Genomic DNA, 14,326 nt, shown 5'->3' on the forward strand with positions numbered 1-14,326 from the left:
CACTCGGCAAAAGACTGCTTGCCGATTCTAGCTCCGGATTCACCAGATGGCTGATGGGGCTGGGGAGGGATCGGGTTAAGCAAGTGATTGCCTTGATCACTGGACACGGCCACTTCAGGAAACACCTAAACACTCTAGGTTTACGAAATGAGGACTCGGAGTGTAGACTCTGCAATAAGTCTGAAGAGACTGCAAAACACATAATACTGGACTGTGAGAGACTGGGAGCAAGGAGAAGGGCTCTTTTCGGTGATAAACAACCAGGCGACGAACCAGATGCTAGTATCGGGGAAAAGCTTCTTAGCCTAATTAAGGGCACGAAGATAGGCTTACCCCTCTAACATCAAAGGGGCACACAATAAGCTCAGGTTGACGTGTGAGGATCTAGGAATCCACCCCAATATCCCAAAGGAAAAAAAAAAAAAAAAAAAGTGAGTAGGTAACAAACAATAAAAATGATCTATCACACGGACCGAAATTGGATAATTTTATGATAATGTTTAGGGAATTACTTTATTATCTAAATGTAATTCACTTGTGATGATGACTATGATATTTTAATTACGGGAAAGGTGCTGTCATCACCCCCAATTTATCATTTTTAACCTGTGAAACTGTGATTTGTTATTAACCTAACATTAATTTCAGATGTTGGCAGTCAGAATTAGAGAAGGCCAAACACAAAGATAGAAAGCCGAAGCTATTGACTGCAGTGCTGACTGGGTTTGGAATGAGAATGATGATCTTTGGAATAGTCATGTTCTTTGGTCAAGTAATTTTAAGGTTCGTATCTTAATGTTATAAATATTACAGAAACGGTGCATTGAGCAGAGGCTGGAGAAAAACGTTGTAATTATGAAAGTACAATACTATGCGATGTAAAATAATTGTTTGTTCCTAGTTAACCATATAGCTTACCAAACCAATCGAAATACCTCTTATTATTATTATTATATTGTCTAATAGGAATTTTAGTACAATTATTACAGTATTATTGATAAAACCCATTTCTAGATAATCACTAAACGAAACGCAGTGTGGATGTGAAATGAACAAAATACAAATAAATACATTCGTTGCAGGAGAAATATTCAAAACTTTTTATAATTTAAAACATTACAATTATAATTATAAAAATTATAATTATTTTTCTAAATTTGTAACTCCAAAAAAATTTCTAAAATTTCGTTCAATTATATCCTTGTTTGTATGTGATAATTTAAAAGGAGGAGTTTAGCAGAGTGTACCGGTGGGCAACATATAAGGCCTACTATATTAATTAACGAAGACCAACTTAAAATTACATGTTTTAACTGAAATGAAAAATAAACCAGATTCAGTGTGGAAAACACTAGCTGGTGATAGCTGATAGCATCAGCTTGTGAATCAACCAAGTGTAAATGGTATTTTCCACGCTGGTGCACACCGCTGGTGATAGTAGCTGACAGCAGCTTGCGAATCAACCATATGTCAGTGGTATTTTCCACGCTAGTGCACACCGCTGGTGATAGTAGCTGACAGCAGCTTGCGAATCAACCATATGTCAATGGTATTTTCCACGCTGGTGCACACCGCTGGTGATAGTAGCTGACAGCAGCTTGCGAATCAACCATATGTCAATGGTATTTTCCACGCTGGTACATACCGCTGGTGATAGTAGCTGATATCAGCAGCTGGCGAATCAGCTACGTTAAATGATACCTTTAATTATCAAACAAGTTGTGTATGCGTAAGACCACACAATGTAAGTGAAAAATAAAAGGGGTTTTAGCGTTAGTAGTGTTTAACTGGTCAGCGTCGCGTCTTTGTAGTAATACAACTCTTTTTTTTATTAACACGGTTCATATGATCATCGTTGTAATAAAACGTGTTTACAACTTGTTTGCAGAAAAATTAATTTTTGCTTCTAACACCTAATGTCCCTTAATATTTTCTAAGATAAAGTTGGATGGATGACCGTTTAACTAATCAAAAATCAATTACGAGTATGATAATATATGTGGTGTAGTTTAATGAAATTATAGATGGTAAAATACAACTATAAAAATGTATGTTCATTCGAGTAAACTACCTTATCTTATATACGCTTGATAGGCCATGGTCAAGACGTTCATCCATCCTCCCTGTGGATGCCACTTTAACATTGTAGGTTAAAAAAATTCTAATGATCATAATCAGCCAAATGAAGTTTATAACGTTTTTTATAAAAATATACATAGTTTATGTAACAAATTTATAAAACAAGTTTAAACGTGATTGCAGAATAGCCCAGCCCCTTTTGCTTGCACGAATGTTGAAATACTTCTCACCAGAAAGTAAGATGGGGAAGAGCGAAGCGTGGTTATACGCCCTGGGGGTTGTGCTCTGTACCGTCAGCAGTGTCATAGTGAACAACCCCCTCTGGCTCGGTCTACTGCACCACGCCATGAAGCTGCGTGTCGCCTGCTGCTCCCTCATCTATCGCAAGGTTTGAGCCGGTCATGGCAAATTTTATATTTTTAACGGTGTTGGGCTCCAATGAAGAATTATTATTTCTCTTAAAAGCTAAGTGTACAATTTCTTGATTTATTTCACTCCATATATTATACAAAGTTGGCCCTCTGAAACCCTTTCAACGACATCTACTGTTTGGTAGATATCTCACCATCATCACATATCATATCATCAGGTAACGCCGTCACCGGATTTGTAAAACATTCAAGTATTAAAATTAAATACATTGTACGAGTATATTTAGAAAACTTAATTTAAACAACTGTTCATTATATTAGCAAAATATGTGCTTCATGAAAACTAACTATGTTTTTATGCGAAAGTACATGTGTAGAAAGTGGAAATATTAATAATGTAACCTCTAAAAGTTTTTAAGTAATGTATAATAACACTGTTTATAGCAATGTTTTCAAATAAAATAAAAGAGTTTTGTTAAATCAAGTAAAATATTGTAGTACTTGAGAAGTTCTTAATAGATTGAACAGTTAGTTTTTTAATCACTTTCGCCCATTAGAAACGTTTTTCACTAAAACTGCAGAGGCGTACTGGTGCTGGATAACCGCCGCGCCGTTCCGGTACTGCTTTACTTTAAAGTACCAGTGAGTTGTATGCCCAAAAAAACAAGTAAAATTGAATGTGTTGAGCGCCAGCACAACTTTCACTGCAAGTGACGAAAATATACAACCAAATTTTTACCAAACTATGGTTGCTGTCGTAGGCTACATAGACCCAAAGAGCTTAAATTGAAGATTCGTCGATATGTCTTGTTGGTGATTCTCATCCTCAAAATGAATCAAGCACATAATCTCAAAGTTTGAGGACTAGCGGTAAGCATATTTTAAGTTGTACTTCTATTTGAACCAAATAAATCTGGGAACGCCAAAACGTAAGATTTCTTGGTTGTACTGTTGCAACGAGAACCTTGGTTTTAAGATTTGAATGGCAGTTGTCGAAACTCGGAGATTTTAAAGAAGAGCGCACAGGCATAAAAAAGAGAGGTGGAACTATTTGGCATCCTTCAACGAATCAAGCAAAATATATTCAATTAACTTCTTTAAGATAAAAAATATTTAAACACAGTTCTTCTAACTACACAACTGCTGAAAGAATCGCTTATGGAGCTAAAAAAAGAAATAATTAAAAATATATTTATGAAAGGTGGAACGCCCACTTAATGATAATAATAACTATTTTAGAAAGCCTGATTTATTGCTAAAATCAACATGCCTTGCTTCAACTATTTTAACCTTTTTTAAATGCATACATTAAACGATGTAGGTGTCGGACTACATCCTAAAAAACTGTAATAAAAATCATGTCATGTATCTAATGAAATTAAAAGAGAAATTATTTGTAAACACATTTTAGAAGCAACTGGTAAGTTATAACTTTGACATCAGAATCAACGAGAGTTAAAAGCCAGTGCGCATTGACAATATATTTAACATGTGAAGACGGGTAAGAGAAGCCCCACGTGTGTCATTATTCGATCTTGTTGAACTGTCTGATCAGATGCAAGACTGCAACAAACACTGTACAGGAAAGGTTTTTCAATAAGCTGTCATCTCCTAGATTTTTATCTATAATGTACAACAATCTGTGTTCTATGCAAATAAACGTATAAGGAGAGGTGTCTGGCTTTTAGAAGATATGGAGGACAAGTCTGGCATCAATAGGCCTACTACTTTAGAAGGAGAGAGAGAAGAGCTAGCAATGAATTTAAGTTTGGAATTGTTGCACGCTCATAAAATAAAATAACTGTTATTACTGTTAGAGGAAGTAAAAGTTATCGACTCTGATCGCGTAACCTTACTGACAAACCTAACGATTATTAGTAATAGAGATTTAAAATTTGGCGTAAAAGATTCTAGCTAGAATATAACACAATGTTTAATGCATAGTTTTGGTCAGTAGCGTAGCCAGAAATTTCGTTCGGGGGGGGTCCGAAACCGGGGGATCCGGGGGACGTTTTGTGTGTTATTTGCCAATGAATCCACTGGTAAAAGATAAATACCAAAAATATGGAGCTTTAGTAACTACGCCTTATAGAAAGTGGAAAGAAGTAATAGGCAAATTAAACTCTCACAGCAACTCTAGTACCACAAATTTTCTTGTATAGCTATAGAAACTTTACGGAGTTCGATTCTGGTAGAGTAGAAGGCACCAAAGTGATGTTGGATTCACTGGATAAGAAAGAAAAAGAACAAAACAGAACTCTTCACTCAAGCGTATTAATGACACAACTATATTCTGTGGAGAAAATGAAATACACCTTCGGGGACATTGGGCCACTGACGGCTGAAAATCCTTTAGAAAAGGAGGGCAATTTTCGAGCGTTGCTCGGGTACAGATCAAACTAACGGTCGGAAAATGCACCGGAAAAACTCTACTGATTAGAAGTTCGGCCACTTTGGATTTCACTGATTGGGGCATTTATGAATGAGTTATAATGACGATTTTTTGTATCATTACACTGTAGACGAGTATATAATTATCGGAAAAATCACTTTCGGTCGGAAATAAAATACACCTGAAGAACTTCAACTACTTCAGACTTCGGTTATTGAGGTAAACGTGGTATTTTTTTATTGAGTTAGGACGACGATTTTTTGTTATCATTAAACTGTACTCGACTACCTATATAATTATCGAGAAAAAAATCACTTCCGGTCGGTAAATACCAAAGAAGAGCTCTCTACTGATTCGTTTTGACGTTTTTGGATTTCACTGGTTGAGTGGTTGAGGTAAAAGTAGTACTTATAATTATGTTAGGACATTGAATTTAGGTATTAATTCAACGCCGACTAATAAATATATAATTATCGAGAAAAAAAAAACAAAAATAATCACTTCCAATCGGAATATACCAAGGAAAATGAAATAATACCTCATTCAGTGAAATCCAAAGTAGTCGGAACTTCTTATCAGTAGAGTTTTTCCGGTGTATTATCTGACCGGAAGCGATTTTTTCAATTTTTATTTGATAATTATATAGATATTAGTCGGCGTTCAATTGATACCTAAAATCAATGTTCTAACATAATTCTAAGTACCACTTTTATCTCAACGACTCGACCAGTGAAACCCAAAATCGTCAAAATCTGAATCAGTAGAGCTTTTCCTCGGTATATTCCGACCGGAGGTAATAATAATACTTTTTATTGTGTCAACAATAATAAAAATTGCATACAATCGTCAAATTAAAATTATTTAGAAATATGTATATCTATTTTAAATTGCCCCCATTCATACCCGTTCATACACAGTCCACACTCATTCCTAAGACTGATACATACTTACAGCCATACGTTTTAAAATCTTCTAAATTTTACCACCAGAAATAGAGGATGATCGAATTACTTTAAATTTCATCCCAGCGGCTCATCTTAAACTCTTCCACTGAATAAAACACCCTCGACACCAAAAAGTGTCTCAATCGAGCTTTAAATTTTGTTGGTTCATTCAAATTTTTGATTTCATCAGGGAGCTTGTTGATCAGCTTAACACCAACCTCGGATGGCAAACATTTAAATGCGGCTGTTCTGTGCGGATGTAACCGAAGGTTGTCCCTGCCTCTTGTCCCGTATTGATATACGTCTCTGCCCCGGACGAACTCGCACTTAAATCGGCAGAACAGGGCGACATCGAGGATGTAGAGACAGGGCAAAGTTAGCAATCCAAGCTCCCTAAAGGCATCTCTGCATGAATTTCGGGATTTCAATTTTGAAATGATGCGGACAGCTTTCTTTTGACTTCTAATTACTCGCTCAAATTTGTATTTAGAACAGCTGCCCCATAGCCTCAACTCGTACATTAGATGGGGGTGTACAGGGCCGAAGTAGGCCATTTTTAGTACATCCCGGGAGCAAAATTTTGAAAGGTTCCGTAGAGCATAAATGCCTGAAGAAACCGTTGAGCAGGTACTTTCAACGTGATTGTCTCAAGTCAGACTTCGATTAAGGTACATTCCGAGGAACTTGGTGGAATCAGTTTCTTCTATGAGGACATCGTCCGCCATCACAGCAGCGCGATCCTCAATCTCTCTTTGCCGCAAACAGAAATTTAGTGCATTTGATTTGGAGTTGTTGGTCCTCAGATTTAATTTAGAAAAAAACTGAATACATGAATTCAGTTCTAAAAAGGAAATGATTTCTAATTCATGTTTTGTTGGAGCTTTAATGCAGAGCGTTGTATCGTCAGCATACTGGACCATTTTCCCTCTCAGGAGCGATGAGTTCCGCCTGCTGATGTACACAAGGAACAAGACTGGTCCAAGTATAGATCCCAGTGGGACTCCATAGGAAGAAAGTAGCTAATTTAAAATGATTTAATTGTTTTTTTTTTCTCGATAATTATATATGTATTAGTCGGCGTTGAATTCATACCTAAAATCACCGTCCTAACATAATCCTAAGTACCACTTTTACCTCAACCACTCAACCAATGAAATCCAAAATCGGCAAAACTTGAATGTGTAGAGAGCTTTTCTTCGGTATTTACCGACCGGAAGTGATTTTTTTTCTCGATAATTATATAGGTATGGTGTACAGTTTAATGATAACAAAAATCGTCGCCTAACTCAATCGAAAACCTCACGTTTACCTCAATCATTGAAGTCCAAATTAGTTGAAGTTCTAATCAGTAGAGTTTTCCAAGTGTATTTTCCGACCGAAAGTGATTTTTTCGATAATTATATACACGTTTACAGTTTAATGACACCTAAAATCAACGTCTTAACTTAATTCTATGTAGTCACTTTACGTCCCCACGACGAATTTGAACGAAGTGGTCGCTAATTTAAACTGTTCGCCGTGTTACGGTTCAGGTTACTTTGCGACGTCACGTGACCGCGCCCTATAGAAATACCGTGATTACACTACACTATACGAAAGACCGAGCCCAAAAGTATCGTTTGATACTTTATGTTTTAAACGAAAGGACAATTATATTTTTAACAACGGTCACTTCAATCAGTGAAATCAATCAATTTAATGTTTGTAGACAAGAGTAATGATAACTGTCCTTTTTTCTCCTGCTCCATGCTTTATTTTTTAATATGTCTTAAAATTTCGGGGGGGTCTGGACCCCCCCCTTCGCTACGCCACTGGTTTTGGTAATCTTAATGGTATTAAGATAATTTTGCCTTATTCGTACAAGTAACAGAATTATTTACTTTTGTTAATTTATTAACAGTTTGTAAGTAAATAGTATTATAACAACTAATTAAAACTTTACCTTAACATATTCAGTATGCAATAGTTATAATTTTACCTCCTCAGAACCGTTTGTATAGGTTATGTATTAAATATATTCTGCGGGAGGATCCCGGATTCTTGCCGTAAGATTGTATGTCCCCGTCCCACCTTCTCGCACCTGTACTAGAAAGTTTACGAGTACAAAAAGGAATTTTTAACGATAACAATAATTTACAAATACGATCTTTTGTTGAACTCAAAGTTTTAAAGTTAATTAAGGTTCAGTATGATTAATTTTGAATCTGTGGAGGGTCCACTTCGAAACTCTAAGTAGGAAGACCATCACGCAGCATACGGATTTATACACCTTTGAACAAAATAGGGGTCTAAATGTAAAACATATCAGTTTTTTATGTAATCACTTAAACCATGTAATCGGTATATGCATAACCCTCTCACTGTAAAGAAAACTTTCAAGTTATTTCAAAACGCCTTCTGAGTTCATGAAATTGCTCCCTTTTTATTTTTGATTCCAAGAGATGTTGTCCCACACTGATGGCGATGAACGAAAAAGATAGTTCCAGTCAGGTAACAATTTAAAATTCTGGAGGGCTCCATCACGATTACCTGAGAGAGCAATAATTCTAAAAACATTTACATAAATGTACTTCTTTTGAATAGTTTAAGTTTGCGGGTAGGTATTGGAACTATATTCCTTGTCAGATAGTTATTTGTTATAGTTAGATGTGTATATTGGTTAGATATGTGTTGTAGATCACCTAACCATAAGTATCACCATCGTAAATAACTGTTTATTACAAAATATGAGAGTTAAAGTGACTTTAAAACCATCAGAAGTATTTAGAAACACACTTTAATTCTCACAACTTACTCGTATTAAATATTCTACAAGATAATGTTTTGTTGATGTTTAGTCACTACGCCTGAGCAAAGCAGCGCTAGGTCAGACTACTGTCGGACAAGTGGTTAACCTGATGACGAATGATGTGAATCGGTTTGACATGGGTATCATCTTCATCCACTACCTGTGGCTCGGACCCGTAACTACAGTAGTGGTCACTTACTTCCTCTGGCAGCAGATCGGAGTGGCGGCTCTAGTAGGAGTGGCTGCCTTGTTGATCTCTATACCGGCACAGAGTTAGTCTACCTATCTCTAGCTTTGTTCTCATACAAGTTAGGTAGTTCATCCATTGTTCTCTGATGCCTTGTTAACAATCAAATACATAACAGTTGATTATGAAGGACCCGACAGGACATTCTCACAAACGTCGTTGTTCATCTGTCTTGTGCGATTACTCTTGGTACAAAGATTCTAAAGATTTGAAACTTGGTGCATAGGTTAAACAGTTGGTCCAAAGAAGAACGCTATTGATTTTAGAGTCAAAAGGTTAAAGGGGAAATCATCCGTCTGGAACCTGTCTGTGCGACTCTTGATAGAATAGTTCTGGAGTCTTAAAAAGCAGCCTTGGTGTATATGTTTCTCATAGTCAAGGAAAAACAGTATTTATTTTGGGGTAAAAAGTCATAAGAATGTCTGTCCAAACAGTTCGACTGTGTGAAGGTCCTAGAGACTTGGAACTTGGCACGCAGGTGACTTGGAAGAGTTCGAGGCTTAATGAACAACTCAATTGGTTTTGGGGGTCAAAAGGTAAAAGGGCATTCTGTCCAACTGGCTGTCCGTCCGTGCGGTAATCTTTACGTTACGTTCTGTCGGGTCCTTCGATACTCTGTTGTATCGATTTATACTATTTAGTTGGATTTTGTTGTGCCAGTTGTATAATATAATATTTTGTACCAAACTTAAATCTGAGTAGGACAACTCGTGTACAATGTGATAAAACCAATTCGTCCACTGGACTTGATTTATACAATATAATATTATAATTATAGTGTTCGTTACTTGAATGTTGATAAATTGTCACCTTCTGTTTCTTGTTTATTAAGGCACTGTTATAAAATTTAACAAGTCCAGTATTGTTTCCAATAACATAAGGTAATTTATTTTTAGACAAACAATTTGATTAATTTGTGTCCAAAGTTTCCTCAAAATATCAAAAGAACACGATTTCAACTCGTCTCTGTTTCAGTGTGGTTGGGAAAACAAAAATCATCGTATCGCTTGAAAACAGCAAAGAGAACCGATGAGAGAATTCGATTGATGAATGAAATAATAAATGGAATATCAGTTATAAAGATGTATACTTGGGAAAAACCTTTCGAAAAGCTCGTAGCAGAAGCAAGAAGGTAAAGGTACGAAATTTCATAATCTAGTGGTGGGTATCAATATTATAGGTGAAATATTATTACATTAAAAAGGATGTTTACTCAATTTACGTATAAGCAATACTATAGGATCTACGTTAAATAAATACAATTCAAATAACACTTTAGTAAAACATGTCCAATGCTTATTTTGGCCTTTCAAAGGAAAGCTGCTATTAAAGATTGAAAAATGTAACACGAAAACTTGTAACACAACAGGGTTGGTTTCAAGTCTGTTTAGGTGTAAATCAAAGGAAAATATAATCTCAGGATAAAATTACTGTTTAATATGTTTAACTCTTTCGATATCTTCCCATTTCGACTTTCATGATAAAATACTAATTCAGACTGTAGAATCTTCTCTCCCACTTAACGTTAATACTGTTAGATAATACTGATATAATTATAATTGCATATGATTTATTATGATTAATGACAGAAATATAAATTAATACGTGATCAAAAGTAACATAACATCAGTCTGTCAGGTGATTTATCAATGAATAGTTTGATAATGCAGTATGGCCTTGACAGGTGTACTTGTTTTATCTATTTACTCTTTTTATAGTTTCTATGCTGCTTCAATTAATCTATTTAGTATGCCAATGTAATAGTTTATTATATTTTTAATAAAATATCATTTTTACAGGCTTGAAATTAAAGAAATACGTGGCAGTTCTTACATAACGGGTATCATGTTGTCTTTCCTGTTGTTCAACAACCGTCTGGCCATATTTTGCTCCATAGTAACCTACGTGTTGATGGGAAATTTAATCACAGCTTCAATAGTGAGTATTATTATAGTAAATACGAAGACATCAAAACAACCTGTGGTCATGATGTTATTATTACGATAACACATAATACTCAATACATACGATAATACATTAATTCTTAACTTAATTGTGATTCAAGGTGTATGTTGTGACCGATTTCTTCACTCTCGTTCGTCAAATGATGTCCGACTTCTTCCCTCTGGCAATCGGACTAACAGCTGAAATTTTAGTTTCCATCAAAAGAATAGAAGTAAGTATTTAACACTCATGAATTAATAAGTAATGAAATAATAAATATCTCAATATTACAGATTGTTATGTAAAGTAATATTTTTTGATATTATAATACAATACATAAACATTAAACAACAGCAAAAATTAACAATCGATTACATTATCTATCTTTTTTATACATACTGCATATACAGCACATATATTTATACCATTTATAGTAGGAAAAAACTGGAATGCATGTTAATTAAACAAAACTGACGTGTTATGCAATGGTTAACTCCCATAAGTTATATATAAACAAATTCGATTTAAATTGGAATGTTTGAAGATAAAACTTGAAATTGTCATCAGAGTAAAAGTGATCAGACAATCATGGAATTCACGAAATCTAGATAATTTTCCGTTACTTTGGTTGTCATTCCGAAGTGGCCAAATCTAATTGGAATAAAAATTCATTAAAATTTACTATTTCTCACTGTAATTGAAGCAGGTGTGTAGCATATATTCGCGAGGCTCTCATACACCAACATATTAGTTAATATTGAGAATTAATAACTCTAACTTATTCATAAAATATTTGAATACTTTTCAATTCCTTGGACTAGATGATAATCTAGCCTGTCCTTGTGATATGCTTAAAGATTCTTGGAGTTTTCACCAATCCTTATACTGACCAATAAAACCCAACCAATTAAAGAAAAATAACATGTTCAAAACATGTCCATGCACGGATCATGCAACACTTAAGAAACTTAATGGCCTTACTAAAGCAAGCAATATTTGAATATCTCGACAAAGTTTGTGTCAGTCAAACGGCCTCTTGAAGCTATGTTTATTTGGTAAGATTTGCAAAGATCAAAATCTCTTATAGATAAATTTTAATAAATAAAAATATTTTCATTTTCTAATATTTGTAGTAAAACATCTAAACTGGAAGTTATTTTAAAAAGAAAGGAATTTCGAAAGTGGGACTCCAAACTCACTAAGGGTCTCTTTATTTTCTAAATGGAAGAAAGCTTTGAATATACCTTTGATAATAAACACAAAAAATACAAAAGTTTAACGACTTTTTAGGTTCTTGATGGCAAACTGAACATCAATGAATATTAGAGGATCATCATGTTTATCTCAAGTTCCTGTCGCAAATACTCTTCATCAAAAGACTGATATACGAAAGTGAAGCACTTACTTCACTGAGCACACGTACTACCACTTTAAACAGAACACAGTCATTTTACTGTCATCAGTTGAGACAATTGGAACAGAGAAAGAATTTTCCTGAAACTAGACGTATTATAAGATGATCGGTTTATACTTTCAATATTTCTAGAGAGTTGCCTTCTGCATCAATCCAGTTCCCATTTTCATTCTCTTCTTGGGAAACTTTTCGATGACATACATACTCATCCGTAACTCCAAAACCACTTTCTGTCAAGCAACCTGCCCAAATTGAAAGAAAATAAATGGAAGTTCTTGTGTCTGTACGATTATTTTATGTAAAAAAACATTTAGAGTCATTGTAGTTGCTAATTAAAGCCGCGATAACTTATAACAATAACATTTTATAATGTAAAAGTAATTTAAGACCAATTATTTACTTTTATGTAATTTTATTAATATATTTTTTTATTAAAGTAATATCTAAGTACGAATAATTTAGCAAGAGATAAATGTCTAATTATTGATCTAATGTTTCAGACGTTTCTGCTGTATAATGAAATGAGAGGAAAGTCGTCTTTAGAAGAAAACGGAAAAGTTAATTTGTCTTTCGTCAATGATCAAGCTGAAGGAGATAAAGTGAAGGATCTTCCGAGAATAATTGATAGTGAAGTAAATAACAGTTTTTCACTCAGTGTAATACTGAAGGATGCATCAGCTAAATGGAGTGACGAAACTTTTGAGGAAACCTTAAGTGACATTAACATTGAATTTCCTACGGGAAAACTGACAGTCGTGATAGGTCCAGTTGGCTCTGGAAAGGTAAATGTTTTAATATGCATCTGAAACGAATGTTAACTTCTATTTTAATAAATTATATTTAACCTTTTCACTAAAATCATTTTATAAGGTTTCAGAGGAAAGCATTTCTTAGTATTTTTAGATCATTTAATTTTAACTGAACCACTCTGTTATTAAATCATTCCCTTTTGGCATGGTAAGAGGTTGAGATAAATTTTTATTTGTTATGATTCACTATTTACTTTGTATTATGGGCTGTCCGTTTATAACAATCAACTCATATGCTTGTTTAAATATCTACTCTCCACTTTTACTCACGCCACACACAAATAGTTGGTGTTAATAATTGATGTTAAAGCCTCACTAAAACATTTTGTTTATTCGAGACTAGGCTTCCATGATAGTCTATGAGACACGAATTTAGAACATTAAATCACTCCCCAACTAACTCACAGTTTTCAATCCACACCAATATTTAACGGGGGTATCAACAAATTAATCAGCAAAGATTGGAGTTTTCAAAACATTTTCAATTAATTTTGTGGTGGACTCAGATTAGTTCTCAAAAGTTCGTTGTAGAAATTCTTCAAGAGAGTCCATGAACAATCCTTTTAGCGCTGCTTTAAGTGATTTCCCTCCGTGTTGCAGTTTTTGTGGTAGTATGTTGTAAAACTTTCTGCCAGAAAGAAGAGATACAGATTGAAGAGCATCAGACGGTGTGTTGGAGTTTTGTTTAGTCCTCTATTTCTAGTATGGTCTTGTTTCTTCAAAAAAAAGTCAAAAGTCAAAAATTCTTTATTAACATATACATTGAGTACAGTTTTGGCGTCAAAAAATCATACACTTAATTAATTAAACATTGTACAATCAAAAGGTTACAAAAAGATACAGAGTCAATGAGATAAAATAGTTAAGTTACATTGGATATTTGATGTAGTCAGAAAGGTCAAGCATTGAAAAATTCCTCTAGAGTATAAAATGATTTCTGTAGCAGCCAGGTCTTGAGTGATCTCTTAAAGTTCTTGTCTTCTCTATTTCTCTTCAGTTCTTCCGGGAGTTGGTTGAAAAATTTGCTTCCCATGTAGGTAGGTTTCTTTTCAAAGAGGGTCAGGTGATGTGTAGGTAGGGCATAGTCATAGGCGTTCCTAGTGTTATAGTTGTGATTGTTACCTAGGTGTTCAGGTTTCTGAGTTATTGTGTAGCAGATGGCCTCACAGATGTAGAGTGAGACCACTGTCAAGATTTTAAGTTCTCCAAAAGCTTGACGGCATGACTCGAGAGAAGTCAGTCCTGCTAGTATTCGGATAGCTTTTTTTTGTAGAACTAGAACACGGTCCCTGTTTCTTGCTGAGAAGTTGCCCCATGCTAGTAATCCATACCTCAGAT

At 34.7% G+C, this 14,326-nt stretch overlaps 1 protein-coding gene across 2 annotated transcripts in view; it reads left to right on the plus strand.

Moving 5' to 3' along the window:
- The window catches only part of LOC124359642 (probable multidrug resistance-associated protein lethal(2)03659), a 59,184-nt gene that overhangs the window by 2,544 nt on the left and 42,314 nt on the right, over positions 1-14,326 (plus strand). For both annotated transcript variants that reach the window (XR_006922180.1, XM_046812550.1), the window contains exons 3-9: positions 649-783; positions 2,263-2,467; positions 8,624-8,846; positions 9,797-9,953; positions 10,621-10,759; positions 10,887-10,997; positions 12,680-12,961. Coding sequence is in view for 1 of the 2 variants with exons in the window: in XM_046812550.1 (XP_046668506.1) it covers positions 649-783; positions 2,263-2,467; positions 8,624-8,846; positions 9,797-9,953; positions 10,621-10,759; positions 10,887-10,997; positions 12,680-12,961 (1,252 nt within the window). In the remaining variant the exon portion in view is untranslated. The remainder of the gene's footprint in view (positions 1-648; positions 784-2,262; positions 2,468-8,623; positions 8,847-9,796; positions 9,954-10,620; positions 10,760-10,886; positions 10,998-12,679; positions 12,962-14,326) is intronic.

This window comes from Homalodisca vitripennis, chromosome 4 (genome assembly GCF_021130785.1).
Source record: "Homalodisca vitripennis isolate AUS2020 chromosome 4, UT_GWSS_2.1, whole genome shotgun sequence".
NCBI classification, from domain to species: Eukaryota; Metazoa; Arthropoda; class Insecta; order Hemiptera; family Cicadellidae; genus Homalodisca; species Homalodisca vitripennis.